The sequence below is a fragment of the Gopherus flavomarginatus genome, chromosome 5 (genome assembly GCF_025201925.1).
Source record: "Gopherus flavomarginatus isolate rGopFla2 chromosome 5, rGopFla2.mat.asm, whole genome shotgun sequence".
NCBI classification, from domain to species: domain Eukaryota; kingdom Metazoa; phylum Chordata; order Testudines; family Testudinidae; genus Gopherus; species Gopherus flavomarginatus.
In genome coordinates this window covers 1,477,749-1,495,751 of record NC_066621.1, presented here as the reverse complement: position 1 = coordinate 1,495,751, position 18,003 = coordinate 1,477,749, and the positions used below count along the sequence as shown (strand labels likewise).

General features: G+C 60.0%; 3 protein-coding genes across 13 annotated transcripts; 1 reads left to right on the top strand and 2 right to left on the bottom strand.

Moving 5' to 3' along the window:
• Positions 1–52: 52 nt before the first annotated feature.
• Positions 53–2,600, bottom strand: DCTPP1 (dCTP pyrophosphatase 1). Its single transcript, XM_050953150.1, has 4 exons — positions 2,503–2,600; positions 1,841–1,987; positions 1,327–1,437; positions 53–601 (listed from the first exon to the last, which is right to left on the bottom strand). The coding sequence occupies exons 1-4, from the start codon at positions 2,598–2,600 to the stop codon at positions 310–312; spliced, it is 648 nt and encodes a 215-aa protein (XP_050809107.1). The 3' UTR covers positions 53–309.
• A 678-nt stretch (positions 2,601–3,278) lies between these two features.
• QPRT (quinolinate phosphoribosyltransferase) lies at positions 3,279–11,170 on the top strand. 11 transcript variants are annotated; one of them, XM_050956836.1, is made up of 9 exons: positions 3,279–4,160; positions 5,718–5,801; positions 6,215–6,340; positions 7,866–8,053; positions 8,229–8,372; positions 9,153–9,293; positions 9,837–10,397; positions 10,636–10,767; positions 10,852–11,170. In XM_050956836.1, exons 1-9 carry the CDS (start codon positions 4,124–4,126, stop codon positions 11,062–11,064), a joined length of 1,626 nt encoding a protein of 541 aa, XP_050812793.1. In that variant the 5' UTR covers positions 3,279–4,123; the 3' UTR covers positions 11,065–11,170. The 11 variants fall into 11 exon arrangements, with proteins under 11 accessions (XP_050812793.1, XP_050812791.1, XP_050812790.1 ...); XM_050956834.1 differs by having other exon boundaries at positions 3,280–3,695; positions 4,002–5,801; XM_050956833.1 differs by having other exon boundaries at positions 3,280–3,839; positions 4,002–5,801.
• A 788-nt stretch (positions 11,171–11,958) lies between these two features.
• Positions 11,959–16,736, bottom strand: MYL11 (myosin light chain 11). Its single transcript, XM_050957020.1, has 7 exons — positions 16,640–16,736; positions 14,897–14,986; positions 14,090–14,165; positions 13,826–13,930; positions 13,053–13,131; positions 12,575–12,623; positions 11,959–12,366 (listed from the first exon to the last, which is right to left on the bottom strand). Exons 1-7 carry the CDS (start codon positions 16,640–16,642, stop codon positions 12,262–12,264), a joined length of 507 nt encoding a protein of 168 aa, XP_050812977.1. The 5' UTR covers positions 16,643–16,736; the 3' UTR covers positions 11,959–12,261.
• Positions 16,737–18,003: the final 1,267 nt, after the last annotated feature.

Below are 18,003 nucleotides of genomic sequence, written 5' to 3'. Positions count from 1 at the left end.
GTGGGGAGAGGGGAGCCCCCAGAATGGACACAACAGAGAACCGGGCCTCCCCCAAAAGAGAAGGTTTTTATTACTTAAAAACACCAAGAAAAAGAGACACTCAGGGCTGAACTTTGGGGGGCCCTGGGTGACAGGTGGGGCGTGGGCTGGGATGGGATGGGGGGTTGATAAACTGGGGGCACAGGGGGTTGCTGTAGGTATGGGGGAGCTGGGGTGGAATCCGGCGCTGGGCGGTGCGGAAGTGGTGGGGTTGGGGGGGACACACCCCATCTCTCTGCACGGTTTGAGTTGTCTGTCTGTGCCCGGCCGTCAGTCCTGGGGGCAGCAGGGGTCCGTGGCTCCGTCCCGGCGCTGGGCGTCCGTGGGGCCGGCCTGGTAGTGGGTGTACTTGCGGGCCGAGCCGTGGGCGCGGTCGGCCGGGTACCGGGCCCGGTTCTGGTCCAGCTTGCGCAGGGCGGCGCGGGGCAGGTCCACCCGGCACTGCTGGGCCAGCGACACCAGGTAGAGCAGCACGTCGCTCAGCTCCTCGGCCAGCGCCGCCCGCTCGCCCGGCGCCCAGCCCGGCAGCCCCGCCCGCGCCTCGGGGTCCGCCCGCCACTGGCTGCAGGGAGAGACACGCCGGGGTCACGAGGGCGGGGGGCGCCGGGACACGGACACACCCCGACGCAGGGCGGGGGGGGGCGCCGGGACACCGACAGACCCACCCCCGACCCAGGGCGGGGCGGGGCGTCGGGACACGGACACACCCCCAACCCAGGGCAGGGGGGGGGCGCCGGGACGCGGACACGGACACACCCCCGACCCAGGGCAGGGGGGGGGGGGCGTCGGGACGCGGACACGGACACACCCCCGACCCAGGGCGGGGGGGGGGCGCCGGGACACCGACAGACCCACCCCCGAGCCAGGGCGGGGGGGGCGTCGGGACACGGACACACCCACCCCCGAGCCAGGGCGGGGGGGAGGGGGGGGCGGGGCGCCGGGACGCCGACAGACCCACCCCCGAGCCAGGGCGGGGGGGAGGGGGGGGCGGGGCGCCGGGACGCCGACAGACCCACCCCCGAGCCAGGGCGGGGGGGAGGGGGGGGGCGGGGCGCCGGGACGCCGACAGACCCACCCCCGAGCCAGGGCGGGGGGGGCGCCGGGACACCCCTCGTGCCTGGAATTGTCGTCAGGTGCAGCCACTAGGTGGCGACATTGTTCAAATCCCCCCAGCCCCCACCCCGGACAGGGTCACAGGTGCCCGGGGCTCAGCCTGCCCCTGCCCCTGCCCCTGCCCCTGGGGGGTGTCAGGTCTGTCCCTCCACCCCGCCCCCTCCGCATACTCACAAGAGCTCGGCCACTTCCCCCACTTCGCCCACCAGCGCCAGGAGCAGGTTTCGGGGCTGGTGGAACCGGCCCCACCCCCGCTCGGCCACGAACTCGGCCTGGAGCCGCCGGCTGGACAAAGAGAAGGGGGGGGGGGTCAGAAAAGTGTGAGCAGCTGGGCTGCGGGTCAGGAGTGAGGGGCACCGACAGAGCTAGGGGGGCAGGTCTGGGCTAGCAGGGGCTGCGGGTCGGGAGTGAGGGGCACCGGCAGAGCTGGGGGGGCAGGGCTGGGCTGGCAGGGGCTGCGGGTCAGGAGTGAGGGGCACCGGCAGCGCTGGGGGGGCAGGGCTGGGCTGGCAGGGGCTGCGGGTCAGGAGTGAGGGGCACCGGCAGCGCTGGGGGGGCAGGGCTGGGCTGGCAGGGGCTGCGGGTCGGGAGTGAGGGGCACCGGCAGGGCTGGGGGGGCAGGGCTGGGCTGGCAGGGGCTGCGGGTCGGGAGTGAGGGGCACCGGCAGGGCTGGGGGGGGTAACTCACATGTCCTCCAGGGAGGGGTCAGCGCTGAATGTAAATTCCCCGGGGGCCCCCCCCTCTGCTCCAGGATCTTCTGCTTCGGAGATCGTGAGATGAGACTGCGCCCCCTGCAGGAGCCGGAGGGAATAACAAGTGACCCCAGAACCCCAACTTCACCCGGCCCTGCCCCCCACGCTAGTGTCTGGGACCCCAAACACACCGTGGGGGGGCCAGCATTTGGGGTCTGTGCACCAGTCACCTTGGGGGGGCAGGGGCTGCGGGTCGGGAGTGGGGGGCACCGGCAGAGCTGGGGGGGCAGGGCTGGGCTAGGCTAGCAGGGGCTGCGGGTCAGGAGTGGGGGGCACCGGCAGAGCTGGGGGGGCAGGGCTGGGCTGGCAGGGGCTGCGGGTCGGGAGTGAGGGGCACCATGAGAGCGGGCGGGGCGGGGCTGGCCCCAGAGAGGGGGAAACGCCCCAAACTCCCCGCCCCCCCGCACCTGGCTCCCCTCCCCGCGCGCCCCCGCCATGCCGCCCTCGAGTCCCGGTACCGCGCAGCCCGCCCAGTCCAGCCAATCAGAGCGGGAGCCTGCCCCGCCCGTCAATGGGCTCGCAGCCAATCAGGACGCCCGAAGCAAGGGGCAGGTGGGCGCGGAGCGAGGTTGTACCGAGCATGCGCAGTGACGCTACTGACGCGGCTGCCCGGCCCCTGCCCGGCCGTGCGAGTCTCGTGCCCGCTCCGTGCAGGTGGCACGTGGGGGGCGGGGTCTGAGCGGGGGCGGAGCCATTGCAGCCCCCGCCCCTGGGGGACCGGATGTCCCGATTTCCGGGTCCTTTTCTTATACCGGCTCCTACTGTCCCCCCGCCCCCCCGCATTTCACACCTGCTGCCTGGGCCCCCCGGCTGCCCCCCCCCGCCCCCAGAGCCAGTGCGGGTCCCCTGCCCCCTGGTGACACCCCTGCCCCCGCCCCCCAGTGCCGGCCCCTCCCCCAGTGCCGACCCGTCCCCCCGCCCTGCCCCCCGCCCCCAGAGCCAGTGCGGCTCCCCTGCCCCCTGGTGACACCCCTGCCCCCGCCCCGCCCCCCAGTGCCGGCCCCTCCCGCTCCCCCGCCCCCCGGCCCCCAGTGCAGACCCCTCCCCCAGCCCCCCATTGCCGGCCCCTCCCCCACCCGTCCCCCCGCCCCCCAGTGCCGGCCCGTCCCCCCGCCCCCAGTGCCGGCCCCTCCCCCAGCCCTGCCCCCCGCCCCCAGTGCCGGCCCCTCCCCCAGCCCCGCAGAGCCGGCCCCTCCCCCTGCTCTGCCCCCCGCCCCCAGTGCGGGCCCCTCCCCCAGCCCCCCCCAGTGCCGGCCCCTCCCCCAGCCCTGCTCCCCGCCCCCAGTGCCGGCCCCTCCCCCAGCCCTGCCCCCCGCCCCCAGTGCCGGCCCCTCCCCCAGCCCCCCAGTGCCGGCCCCTTCCCCCATCCTGCCCCCCACCCCCAGTGCCAGCCACCACGGTCCGCACTGACCTGTGGGGTCAGGGGATGATGGGGGGACTCTGGGACAGGAGCGATGGGGGGAGAGGAATCTGGGGAGGCAGTGGGGGCTGGGTGTGAGTGGGGCAGTAGGGGCCAGGAGCAATGCGGGGGGAGTCCACAGAGGCAGTGGGGGGCCAGGGGTGATGAGGGGGCCCGCGGGGGCCAGGGCACCATTTTCCCTACGGCCAATCCAGGCTGTGCAGGCGTTGAGGGTGGGTGACTGCCCGGGGTGTTGCTGGAGGCTGCCCTGGCCGACCCCAAGAAGCTGTGCATGGCTGGGGGGGGGCCCTGTCATTGTGCCCCCCGCCATCAGCAGCTGCCCATTGCCTGCAGCACTGCTGATCAGCTGGTGATGACGCCAGCCCCCCAGGTGGGGATCATACTGGGATGTTTCCAGCTCTCTATAACTCAGCCATGTGTGTGCAGCTGCACAGAGCGGGGGGCTGTCAGGACCCCAGAAATGCCCAGACCCAGGGGGCTGGCAGGTTCCATCCATGCTTTTGTCTGGGTGTGGGTGTGTATTTGCCTAGCCAGGTTTTGTTATGGGTCATCCCTCTGGCAGCTCCCGCCCGCCCTGCTGATTCACCTGAGGCCTGAGCCAGTCAGATCTCAGGAGCGGGGAAATGTTAGAAATTAGCCCAGCCGGGTCCCACGAGTGGCTCTTCGTCCCCTGCAGGAGCCAGCGCCTGTCTGCTGTGAGGGCTGCGTTTGGTGCCGACACTGAGGATTTGGGAAAGGAGCTGACGCACTCAACCGCGGGAGAAGCCAGGTGTGTCCAGTATATATTGTGCCTGTGTGATGCAGAAACAGGCCTGTTCCTCACGGCTAAACTGGGGTGTGTGTTTGCAGTAGGGTGACCACACTGCAAGTGTGAAAAATTGGGACAGGGAGTGGGGAGTAATAGGAGCCTATATAAAAAAAAGACACACAAATCAGGACTGTCCCTATAAAATCCAGACATCTGGTCACCCAAGTCTGGAGCGATGGAGGCGCTGGAGCTCGCCTGACGTCACAGCACAGTAGGGGAACAGGCCCGAGACAGAGTATCAAACATAAGCCAGCTCTCAAGGTTTTGTGGGCACACAGTGTTTCTTTCCTAGTGTGCTGGATGAGCTCCTCTGCAGTGGAAAGGAGTAATAAAGAAATACGCTGCTGTTCTTTCAGGGTTTTACATCCACTCGCCCTGAAACTCCCTGCCAGAATACTTTCTAAGCAGTCCTGAAAAACACAGACATGGGGGCCGGGTCCTTTCTGCTCCAAAAAGTTGCTTTTTCTCAAGTGTTATCTCCTAGGGGACTGGGATGATGTCACCTAAGCAGTTTGTCACAGCTAAAGTGTCACTTCTGACTTCGTGAGTAATAAACGTCACGGACGTAAGGCTGTGACACCGCGTACCTCGAAGTAGCCCCCCTGAGCCCTCACTGCAAGATGCTGATGAGATGGCTGGTACAACGCCTGCCTTGTGAGGGCTCTTTGTTAAAGTCTTGCTCGGTTGAACGTTGATCTCCTGTTGGCTTGTGTGTGCTGTCGTTGGATGGGAAGTTATGAATAGAGTAGAACTGCAGAGTGACGAACACCAGTTCTGAACTGACTGGCCAACCACACACCCCTCATTTGGAACGGGAAGCGTGCAGCCAGGCAGCAGCAGAGACACCTGCCCCCAAGAGCAGACATGGGACGGTGCTGTGCTTAACACACATAAAGGGAAAGCAGCATTTTGCTTTGGCACAGGAAAGTTTCCAGGCTGGAGACGTCAATGTTCAGTTGTGAACTTTTGAAGGGACAAACCCTTATGTTTGGTTCAGCATTAGGAACATTTCAGAGGTCAGAACAACCTCCCTTCCCTAGGCCCTGGGGGTTTGTAACTCTGAGGTTCTACCATTGCCAAGAGCTGCTGTTGCTGAAAAATGTGAGGTAGGGAACGCCGGCACCCAGCCTTTCAGTCCAAACAAAGGAGCAGCGCTGGCTGGCCAGATGGGCGTGGATGGCCCATCAGAAAAGCTCCACTCTCCCCGAGGCCCCTTAGAGACGGCCTAGTGTGAAAGGCTGGTGGGTTGGGAGGGGTCAGGGGTCCCATAGTCCAGGTTGCACCCTGGGGACCCCCTCCCAAAGATAACACAGGCTTTGTGAACCCATGCAAGAGTGGGCTACTGACCTTGTGCTTAACAGCTTGTGTCTCCACTCCCCTTTCTCTGGTGAGATAACTACCCTGCCAGGACCACCTACGCTGTGCACCCTGCAATAGACGTCTGACGGACCCAAAGATTTAGGGTCTCCTGGCTAAGTACCTTCACAAAAGCTCTGAAGTCCCTTTCTGCTTTTTAAATGTTTGTCATGCCTGTGATCGGCGTGACACTGAGATGTGTACGTTATATGGGTTGCTTTATTTCAGAGTCTTCAGCATTTCTGAAAACTGATTTTGCCAAAAAAGCTGGACGAGGCCAAACCCTCCTTGTAATAGACAGCAGTATGGCAGGTAAGGAGAAGATTTCTCTCTATATTCTGTTGTTTTCTGACCAGTGTCTTCAAACACCCCTGCTTGTGAAATTCACATTCTTGGGCAGTTAAATTTCCTACCTAGAAATTTTCTCTGATTTTACTTGGTTAAAATCTTACAGGAGATCTCATGATTTCAAATGTGATTCCATTTCCATGGATCTTAGGCAGCCAGACTTTGTAAGCTACAAATACTTCAAACTTAGACAGGTAGCTCAAATTTACTTCTGTTGCTCTGTGAATGCTGCGTGGCTGAGTTTGGCTTACCCTGGTTATGTGTGCACTATTTTACCTACTAAATAAAATCTGATTGTTGTATGGCTAGATATTGCATGTTTGCCATTGTGTAAATGTTAACAGTGTGAAATGTTTTCTTCTGTGAACAATACTCAGGGAAATCCTTCGAGGAAAAAATCGCCTGGGTGTTGGCATTAAAGAGGAGAAACAAGTACCCTGAAGGAATGAATAAAGCTGGCAGACTTAATCTGCGTCGATTTGCTGCCAACTTTTCTTTGGAAGGCAAGCGAGCCTTTTCTTCATGTAATACCGACTCAGAATACAATGGACTTTTCGGCATGTAACTTGTGGTCCAATGCCCCAACACTGGGTTTCTTTGAAGCATTCACCTGACCGTCACTAGACCACGGTTAGGTTTTTTTCACATTTCCCAGAACATCTCCTGTGCAACACACGTTGGCGCCGTAACAAACGTATGTGTCAGTTACACGGCAAAGGAGTGTAAATTATAAATATGACCAAACAAATCCCTATTGTTTAACTTTATTTCTCAAGTACCTGATCCAGTGTATCCACAAACAACCACAATCCATAGACGTTCACCGAGCAAGGATTTCTAGTTTAAAAAGACTTTTCAACATCTAATTACAACCAGATATTGAAATTCCTCCCTCCCCACTTTGTATTCAAGCCCTGACGAGCCATACAGGGTTCAGATATCTTTGATATGCATATGCCTTATAATTAAGGCTAAGATTTTGTCACACATATTTTTAGTAAAAATCCCAGACAGGTCACGGGCAATAAAGAAAAATTCATGGAAGCCTGTGACCTGTCCCTGATTTTCACTAAAAAGATGCACAAGAAATTGGGGAGCTGTGGGGCCTCTACACCACCCCTGGGGGCCCGGCTGGGAGCTATGGGGCATCCCCCCGCCTGTGGCTCCCAGCTGCGGGGTGCCCCGGACGCCTGCAGCAACTCCGACCTCCTGGGGGCTCAAGTCACAGAGGCCTTTGTAAGTCATGGATTCCGTGACCAAAGCGTGGCCAACGCGTGGCCAAAGCGTGGCCCTACTTATAATGAACCAGTGAGCAGGGCCGCCCCTCCCCATACGCAAAGTGCACAGCTGCGTCGGGCACCAGGGGATCTGGGGAACCACATTGCCTGGTGCCCTGCACAGCTGTGTGCAGCTCCAGCTCCAGCCCCAGCCCCTGCCCCGTCTCTTCCCTATGGCCCTGTCCCTGCTCTGCCCCTGCTCTGCCCCAGCCCTGCCCTCACTCCACCCTTTCCCCAAAGCCCCCACTCTGCTCTGCCCCACCTCCTCCTGCCATGCTCTGCCCCAGCCCCACCTCTTCCTGCCCCTGCTCCGCCCCAGCCCCACCCCTTCCCCAAAGCCCCCACCCTGCTCTGCCCCCGCCCCACCTCTTCCTGCCATGCTCTGCCCCCGCCCCACCTCTTCCCACCCCTGCTCCCCCCAGCCCCGCCTCTTCCTGCCCTGCTCTGCCCCAGCCCTGCCTCTACCCCACCCCTTCCCCAAAGCCCCCACCCTGCTCTGCCCCTGCCCCACCTCTTCCCACCCCTGCTCTGCCCCAGCCCTGCCCCCGCTGCCCTGAGCTCTGCAGCAGGGTCAGGCCCCCCTGCCTCCCAAGCCAGCTCCCCTTCCCAGAGGCCTGACCCCCCCTGCACACCCTCCTGCAGGGGGGCTGCGTAGGGCCCCAGAGTAGCTAGGGACAGCCCTGCCGGTGACTTTGGAAATATCTGGTATTTGCTTATCTGATCATCCGTGTCCCCCTTCTCTGATCAGCAGATGGGACACTTTTCCGTACTGGCAGAGGGAGAAAGGTCATCGTCGTGCACACCAGGAACCGAGCCCTGGAGCTCTTCGAACAGCATCACGGGGGTCTCTGGGGCGGACACCAAGGAATCTTTAAAACAAGAACCGCGCTGACCACCCGATACTATTGGCCTGGGATGACGAAGGACATCGTCCAGTGGGTCCGTAATGGAACCAGACCCTGCCCATTGTCACGAGCCGTGGCAGTGCCGATTTGAACTGGGCTGTGCAAAGCCATGGTTCCCACACGTGCCATGAAAATGTAAACGCCTTTCCCGTGCGATCGTCTTGTCGTACGAGAACGTTAATGTCGCTGTGTGGTTCCATCCCAACTAGGTGGAGCAATGTGTGAAGTGCCAGAAGGGGAGAAAAGCTGTAACTCTGCACACCCCCGTGGAAAGCAAAACGGACACCCCCGTGGAAAGCAAAACGGACACCCCCGTGGAAAGCAAAACGGACACCTCCGTGGAAAGCAAAAAGGTGAATTTTGGACTTGGAGGCATCTGCTATGTAGCTTCTGAAATGTCTTTTACACTCACATCGGACAGAATTTGCTACCTCTGGAGGATGGGACATGGGGACCCCTCGCCTGGTGCTGGGATGTGGCCCCTCTGGGGCAGTGAGGACCTGGGCTTCTGGGGACCTCTCGCCCGGCGCTGGAACGTAGCCCCTCTGGGATGGGTGTGGGCTGGGCACATGGAGTCCCCTTGCCTGGTGCTGGCAGTGTCGGTGCTTCCATTAGGCGACCCTAGGCGATCGCCTAGGGCGCCAGGATTCGGGGGGTGGCATTTTGCGTGTTCCCCACGGGGCACGTGGGAGCTTCGGGTTCCGCTCCCGTCGCGCCGCTGAAGAAGGACTTCCGCCGACGTGCAGCGGAAAAGAGCAGCAGGCAATTGAGCTACCGTCGACGCTTCGGCAATGACTGCCGCTGTCGCCTGCGGCATTTTGGCAGAGGATCCTTCTTCGGCGCTGCGAGAGGAGCACAAAATGCCAACCCCCCCACCCGAATTCTGCCTAGGGGGCCAGAAACCCTGGCGCCGCTCCTGGGTGCTGGGATGCGGCTGGCTCTGGGGTGGGGGTGGGGGGCTGAGTACATGGGGACCCCCTCCCCCGGCGCTGGGATGTGGCCCTTCTGGGGCAGCGGTTGGCTGGGGTCATGAGGACCCCTCGCCTGGCACTGGGACGTGGCCCCTCTCGGGGGGGGGGGGGGGGGAGAGCCGTTTATACTCTGTGTGAAGTACATCCTAGCTGTTTTCTCAGACCCCCACCCCCCCTGGCCAGTCCCACCTCCTGGCCAGCCCCTCCCACACCCCTGCTCCTTCCACGCCAGGAAGTGTGTCCTGCTCCAGCTCTCTGTCCAGCTGCCCCTTGCTCCCGGACTCCACTGAGTGGCGGTGGCAGGTAAGATCCCTCCCGTTCAGGGAGTCCCTGGCCCCCAAGTCCCAGGCCCGGGAGCTCCGGGTCCATGGCAGTGGAGTGGGAATTCCTCTGCCCTGTTTGTTTGCTCTGGGACAGATTGGGATGGACTTTGCCTTGTGCTGGGGGAGGGGGTTTCCTGCAAACAGGCCGGGGGCGGAGGGGGAGATGCAGACAGGATCCTGGGGTGGCGGGAAGAGCTAGGCGTGAACCCCTTCTCTGTCTTCCCTTGTGGAATGGGGGGAGGCACCCAGGAATCCAGAGGAAAAGGGGGAGCTGGGGGCACTGGCTGTGGGGGGAGCTCCTGCCTCATCCAGCCCCAGCTTCTTCCAAGAGGGGACGCTGAGGGGAGGGAGTGGGAGTGCTGGCTTTGAGGGGAGCTCCTGGCCTCTCCCAGCAGGGTTGCACTGGCTCTGGGAACAGTTCCCCTCTTCCGCCACTCGGTGGTGCCATAAAGATGCCTCACCTAGGAGCAGCTTACGCTCTGGTATGTCTTCTCCCCAATGCCTCTATGGTTTCCTGTTGCAGACCGACGCCATGACGTGCCGCCTGGATCTCTCCCACCTCCTCCCGCCCCCCCGCTTGCGCCAGCTGGTCCGGGACTGGCTCCAAGAGGATGCCCCGGCCTTTGACCCCGCCGGCTGTGCAGTGGGGGAAGGCCCGGAGTGCGCTGTCCTCCTCTGCAAGTCTCCCGGGGTGTTGGCTGGCTGCCCCTTCTTCGATGCCATCTTTACCGAGCTGGGCTGCACTGTGGAGTGGTTCCAGCCCGAGGGGGCCTGGCTGGAGCCTGTGGCCCGCGTGGCCGAAGTCCGCGGCAAAGCCCGCCACCTGTTGCTCGGGGAGAGGACTGCTCTGAATTGCCTGGGACGGTGCAGCGGGGTGGCCACGGCCGCGGGACGGGCCTGCCGGCTGGCGCAGCAGGCCAGCTGGCATGGGCAAGTGGCCGGGACGAGGAAGACCACGCCGGGTTTCAGGCTGGCAGAGAAGTACGCCCTGCTGGTGGGGGGAGCTTCGGGCCACCGCTACGACTTGGGCAGTCTCATCATGCTGAAGGATAACCACGTCTGGGCTGCGGGAGGAATTGCCCAGGTAAGGGAGTGGGCCTGGGAGTACTGTGTGTGTGTGTGGGGGGGGGGGGTCTCCTACCCGGATGCCTGGGTCCCATTACCCTCCCAGTCTCTGGGAGCGCGGTGGGGCCCCCTATGAGAGCCATCAGAGATGCCTGGATCCCATCCCCATCTCTGGGAGTACTGGGGGGCGGGGGTATGTGTCTCCTACCCGGACGCCTGGGTCCCATTCCCTGCCTGAACACACTCTCTGCTTCCAGGCCATCCAGGAAGCCCAGCGGGTGGCTGGCTTTCATCTGAAGCTGGAGGTGGAGTGTCGTTCACTGGAAGAGGCCCTGGAAGCTGCAGAGGCCGGATCTGACATCATCATGCTAGATAACTTCTCCCCGGAGGTACCAGGGAGTCTGGGGGCTACCAGGTGGGGTGGGAGGACCCCGTAGCCCCTTCCCTTATAACTCTGCCCCTTGTCCCTCTAGGATTTGCATCCCGCCGCCAGTGCGCTGAAAGCCGCCCATCCCCGGGTGATAGTGGAAGCCAGCGGGGGGATCTCGGAGGAGAATATCTCCCAATTCTTCGGCCCGTGTATAGACGTCCTTTCTCTGGGATGCCTCACCCAGTCGTCCCAAGCCGTGGATTTTTCCCTCAAAATCTGTCGGGAGACACCAGTCCAGAGAGATTTTGCCTTCTAAGACCATAAGCTCCAATTTTCAGGGCAGAGTGTGAAATTTTAGCTCAGTGAAATCAAAGGTCAGGGAGTTTCACAGATTAACAGATAAAATTTTCTAGTTTTTTCCATGTACAGTATGCTGTTTTGATTTTCTCACTTTGAATCTTTCCTAAGAACCATCAGACACTACATTTCCTAACCTGCAGTTGAAATTTTAAGCTCTGTAAACTCATGTGTTGGGGAGTTCCACTGGCTACTGATTAAAATCATCTTCCTTCTAAAATGTGCTACCTTAATTTGCCCAATATAATTCTGTCCTAAGATGTATCGCATGCTAAATTTTCTAAGCCATGTGTGAAATTTTAACTCAACAAAATTGTGTGTCAGGGAGTTCCAGAAGTTAATTGATACAATTATTTCATATGTTCCCTCTAAAATGTGCTGTCTTGATTTGTGCACTTTAATTTTGCCTTAAGAGCCATCACATACTAAATTTTCTAAAACCATATGTGCAGTTTTAGCTCCTTAAAATCATGTGCCAGAGTGTTCCACAGATTAATGTCTAAAATCATCCCATATCTTTCCCCTGAAATGTGCTGTCTTGATTTTACATTTTTGAATTGCTCCGAAGAACCATCAGGTCCCAAATTTCCTGAGCCGTGTGTGAAATTGTAACTCCATGAAATCATGTGGCAGGGAGTTCCATAGGTTAACAGATAAACATATCTAATTTCTATATTCCAAAACCTGCTGTGACATCCTGACCTGACTGACGTTGTAGGAAAATAACCACAGACTTCACTAGGGCCAGGATTTCAGCCACTGCCACTTCATTAGCCCACCTTGATCCCTATCTAAACAGCCACTGTGCCCCACTCCAGAAGCAGTCGCGACAGGATAGACCAGGACACCGAGAGAGTTAAAAACAGGTTTCCTCATCTTTATTGAGACTTTTTTCCCTCAATTCTTGACCCGGGTCCTGATCAGTTTCTTAAGACTCTGGCTACAGGGTGGGGAAGGGCAAGGTTGTGGGGTCCCAGGTCCCCACCCCAAAATCACAATAAATAAGAGTGGGGTCTGCAGTTTGGGGTCCAAAACTGAAGCTGATTTGGCATCATGTGGAGGAGATGCTCCCAACCTGGGGTGTGTGGGTGGATGGGACCCCACAGCGCCAGCCCCCTGGATGGGAGGCAGGGGAATTTGGGGGGGCCTGATGGATTTACTCCCCTTCTTTGTCTTCACCGTGTGTAATGACATAGCAGATGTTCTTGTAGTCCACGTTCCCGGCCACATCTGGAGGAAAAGCTGCCCACATGTTCTTGATCTGGTGGGGGGGGGGACAGGAGCAAGAGGGGAGTTAAAATGGGGGTGACCCCACCGCCAAAGCTAGGGTCTGTGCCCCGCGATCCCAGACCCCACCCACTGCTGCTGTGGGAGGGATCAGGTTGGATGGGATGATCTGGGGGGTGATGGGTTAGATTGGGGGGATGGGGTTTGTATTGGGGTTCAGGGGGTCACCCCCAAAATCTCACCTCTTCTGGGGTGAATCTGTCACACTGTGTGGTCAGAAGTTCTTCCAGGCTGTGAGGGGGGAAGAGAGAGAGTGGTGATCAGACACCCCAAATTCTGGGGAGACACCCCCAATTTCTGAGCCCCTCAACACCCCATACCATGGGGAGAGCGCCCTCTGCTGGGGAGACACTCCTCCCTGCGCACTGTCAGGGCTGGGGTCACTCCTAGTGCCCTGCCCTAGGGAGACCCCTACATCCACCCCTAGCGCCCCCTGTCCCGGGGAGACCCCCACACCCAACCCTAGTGCCCCTGCCCTGACGAGACCCCCAAACCCAACCCCTAGCGCCCCCTGTCCCAGGGAGACACCCCCCCCCACCCAACCCCTAGCATCCCCTGCGCCGGGGAGACCCCTCCCACTCCCACCCCCTAGCGTCCCCTGCCCCGGGGAGACCCCCATTACCCAACCTAGCGCCCCCTGCTGGGGACAGGGATACTCACAACTGCTTCTTGATGGTGCCTTTGCCCTCGCTGTCCAGGACCTTGAACGCCCCCATGATCACGTCCTCGGGGTCAGCACCTGGGGGGGGGATTGGGTGAGAATTGGGGGGCTGGGGCGTACCAATGCGGGGTGAATGGGGGGATGGACGGGGCAGTAATGGGACATACCAATGGGGATGGAATGGTTGGATGGGATGTACCAATAGGGGAGAGGCTAAGGGGGCGATGGGATGGAGCAGTAATGGGACATACCAATGGGGAGGGGGAGCATGATGGGAAGTACCAATGGGTAGTGGGTTGAGTGGAATGGAATGTACCAATGGGGTTGTGATTGGGGGGATTGGATGTACCAATAGGGGAGAGGCTAAGGGGGGGATGAACTGGAGTGGTAATGGGACATATCAATGGGGAGGGAATGGGAGGTAGCAATGCATAGCAGGTTGGGGAGCACGATGGGAAGTACCAATGGGTAGTGGGTTGGGTGGAATGGGATGTACCAATGGGATTGTGATTCGGGGGATGGGATGTACCAATGGGTAACAGGGAGCAGGATGGGGATGTGATGGGGGGGATGTGTCAGTGGGTGGGAGGTGGAAGTTTGGGGGGGTGGGGAAGATGGGGACATACGCAGGGGGAGGAAACGGGGATGTACCAAGGTGTGGGGAGGAGGAGATGGGAAGGTACCAAAGGGGAGCAGGATGAGGGGAGATGGGGATGTACCAAGAAAGTATGGGAATATACCAAGGGGAAACAGGATGGGGGGCATCACTCACCCTTGAGCTTCTCCCCAAACATGGTGAGGAAGACGGTGAAGTTGATGGGGCCACTGGCTTCCTTAATCATGGCTTCCAGCTCCTCGTTCTTCACGTTCAGGCGCCCTGCCAACAGAGGGAAGGGTTATAGAGTGTAGAGGGGGAATCCCATCCCCCACCTCCTGGAACAGGTCCTTCCCTGCCCAGCTAGACCCCACCCCCTTGGAATGGCCCCTCCCACCCCAGAGAAGCCCCTCCCATCCTGGTCTGGCCCCGCCTCTTTACCCATGGCGGCGAATGTGTCTCTCAGGTCTTCCTTGTCGATGATGCCATCTCTGTTCTGGTCAATGACAGTGAAGGCCTAAGTGGGAGAGCAGCAAAGGATCATGGGAATGGGGAGATGCCAAGGACCATATGGATCTCTGCAGCCCAGCCTCCCCCCACTGCCCTCCCCCCTTGCAGCTGTTCCCGGAGACACCTGTCACCCAGCCCCCGTTCCCGGCTCCTCGGGGACGGAAGGAACGCCAGGAATCCCCGTCTGGCGGCGTGCCCCCGTCTCGACGCAGCCCCCCTCCCGTGGGGACAGGTGCTGCATGCCGGAGGAGCTGAGGAGCTCTCCAGAGACGGGGGAGGGAAGCTATGCCCTAGCAAAGATGGAGATGTCCCATTGGCACCCCTCTCCCCTCCCAATTCCACGTCTCCAGGGATTTCCTTGTAAGGCGCCTCAAACCCCAATCACAGATGTCGCATCACCACCCACCAGCCCCCAAAATAGACACCGGCCCTCGAGATCCGGGGAAGGAAACAGCCCCGTCTGTGCCGGGAGAGATGGGAGCTGGGGAGACTGCCGCCCCCCGGGAGAAGGACGCAGTGGGGAGGCATCTCTCTGTCGGATCGGGCGAGGCGGGGTCATTTTGGGGAGTCACGGGAGCGAGGAAGACTTGGGAAGATGGAGCCCCGGACCCTACCCTAGAATATCAAGGTTTGGTGGGACAATCCCGCCCCCTGGAGACAGGGGAATAGACTGGAGGGGCCAATCTTCCCCCCACCCTCACCTCTCCCTGCCCTTCATCCACCCTACCTCCTCCTCACCTCTTTAAACTCCTGGATTTGGGTTTGGTCAAACATAGAGAAGACATTGGAGCTGCCTTCAACTGCCTTCCTCTTCGCCTTCTTGGGTGCCTGGGGTTTTTTTTTTTTTGGGGGGGGGGGTGGAGGGGAAGAAAAGCAGACAGGCTGTGGCATGACAAAGGTTAATTCCATGAGCCTCCAAGCCCCCCCCCCCACCGCCTCCAGATCTGAGCCCTGGACATAGGTCTGGTGCCCCATATCACCCTCATCCTCCCTGTCTGTGATCAGCGGGTGAGAGCCCAAGAGATGGATGGACTGGGGGAGTTCTTGTGGTGAACCTAGAGAAGTGGGGGTTATTGGGGGTGCATGGGAGCTAGAGAGGGAATTGGGGTGCAGTGTGCAATCTTGAGGGGCTACAAGTAGGTGCAGGGGAGATATGGATGGAATTGTGGTGCATAGGGGGACATTGAGAGGTGTATGGGAGTTATTGGGGTGCATGAGAATTACTGGGATGTGCACGGTGTTAGTGGGGAAACTGGGGTGCACAGCAGTTATTGGGGAGTATATTGGAGTTAGTGGGGAAAATAGGAGTGCATATGAGTTATTGGGGTGCATGGGAGTTAGTGGGGGAAATAGGACGTACAGCAGTTAGTGGGGGCACATGAGGGAAGTTGGGGTGCATGGGAGTTAGTGGGGGAAATGGGGGTGTTGGGGAAACACCTGTTAAGTAATACAAGTGGGGGGCCTCAGCTGTGTCTAGGGGCAATTATGAGATGGGGTGTCTATTGGTGAGGGGGTAACAGTCCCCCAGCGGATAACAGGGCTATCCCAGGTTTTTTCCCTTGGGGGAGCTGGCCCTAAATCAAAGGTGGGGTGTTTTTTCCCGGGCTACAGGGAGAGGTTTGGGCTCCCCAAGGTTTTAGCCCTAGGGTTGGAAGATACCGCGGGGACGGATTCTGCTGCCCCCCCCCCAATACACATGGGGGATTAATTTTTGTCTGAGCGCCCCCCCCGATGGGGCCACCATGGCTGTTGGGTGTCGGGACCTAGATGACCCCACAGTCTCAGCAATGGGAGGGCGGTGGAAGGGGAGAGAGACCCGGTGGGGATGGGGGTCCAAGTGCCATTTGTCTATGCATCGGACTCCGTCTCTCCCACCTCCATGCCCAAAGCATCCTGATGGCATGGACAAATCGTGGGGGAAGGGACCCGGATAGACGTGACCCCAAAACCTGCAGGAGAGTAGGACATGCCTGAGCCACCTTGGGGGATACCTGGAGACAGACAGGTGCAGGAGGGAGGGGGTGTGTGGGGGTGGATGGGTAGCTCGAGGTGATGGGGGATAGATGGATGGCTGGATAGGGAGTGTATGGATCTAGAGAGAGAGGAGTGGGGGGATAGGGCTAGAGAGATAGAGGGGTGTATGTGAGGATGGATAGATAGATAGATGGATAGAGGGGGTGGAGGGGGTAGATAGATAGAAGGGGAGGAGGGGGATAGACAGACGGGGTGGATAGGAATAGATAGATGAGCTGTAAAGGGATAGATAGGTAAATAGATAGATAGATAGATAGATGGGGTGGGTGAGGATAGGTAGGTAGGTGGGGGGTGGGGACAGATGTCTCGATTGATCCCCTGGTAATTTCTCCACACTGTAGCTTTCCACAGGCGGGTCCGAGTGTCCCAAAGCCGCGGCGTGTGTGTGGGTCTCTGTTCAATTCCCCGGGGTCCGTCCATCCGTCTGCCTGTGTCCGTCTCACTTACCATCTCCTCTCAGCGGGCAGGCGCAGCTGTTGGGAGGTCTCTGCTGGCAGGGGAAGCTGGGCTGGCTGGGGAGCCCTGTCAATCCCCCTGGGGTTATATAGCGCTCCCGGGGGGTGCCGAGGGGGGTGACGTGCCAAGCGCTAACTATAGCAGCATCTTCAAGTTTGGCTCGGAGGAGCCCAGGGCTTGAAATAGATCCCGGCCGGGCCGCTCCTTTCTTGGAGAAAGGAGACAGGAGAGGTGGGATCCCTCCAGTCTGCTTGGCCCCCAGGCTGCCCCACATGACCCCCCCATAGGGTCTCCCCCGATCCCCTATATTGCCCCAACATAGAGCCTGCCTCAGTAGATCCAGCTTCACTGACCTGCTTCTACCCCATTCACCTCCTCTACTGCCCCCAGGTGTCACCCCAATATTGGGCTCCTCCTGCTCCCCAATATCACCCCCAGTATGGGTCCCCCCTCTTTTGCACCGTCTGCTGCTCCCTGTGTCACACCTTTATGAGTCCCCCTCTCTTGTCCCATCTGCTCCTCTGTGTGTCACCCCAATAGGGGTCCCCCTAAAAGATCCAGATCTCATGCTTCTGCCCCATCTCTCCCCCATATGGGCCTCCCAGGTCTGTGCCTCCATATGTGGCACCCCAATATGGGCCCCCCTACAAGGTTCAGATCCCCCCGTTCCCCTCTGAGGGACTTCTCTGCTGCCCCCACCCCCCCATGTGTGGGCCACCCCTCTATGGGTCCCCCTATAATATTCAGCTATTGCTCCAACTCATCACACATGCACCCTCCCTCCCTCTCTCCATGTGTCTCCCCAATAGTGGTCCCCACTGAAAGGATCAGTTCCCCCACCCTCCATGTGTCACCCCTATATGGGTCCCCCCACACGATCCAAGGGCCCTGTTCTTGAACTCCAAATCTCTTCTGGTGTTCTCATGTGTGTCAGCCCAATAAGGGTCCCCACTATGAGATGACCCCACCCCACTGCTTGGCCTCTGTTTTGTATCTCCATAAGAGAGACATAGATGGAGGGAGAGATAAATGGAGGGGTGTAGGAAGGGGATGGACAGACTTGGCAGATCACCTCTGGGTGGGAATGGCATAGTGGGGTGTCTCTGTGCCCTGGGGCAGGGACTGTGTGGGACTGTCCTGTGTGTGCCATATCCCTCTCTGTCCCCTTCCCTGTTCCTGGGTATTTGGGCACCCTGGAGAAAGTTTCCTTCTCAAGACAGGCGGCACCAGCTGTCTCGTCCAAGCCACTGACAACTTGGCAGCCCTCACGCCACTCTGCCCAGCCCTGGGGCGGCCCTTCCCACCCCCACGGCACACCGATCCCTGCTTAGGGGCCAGCCTTGTGCCCTGCACCC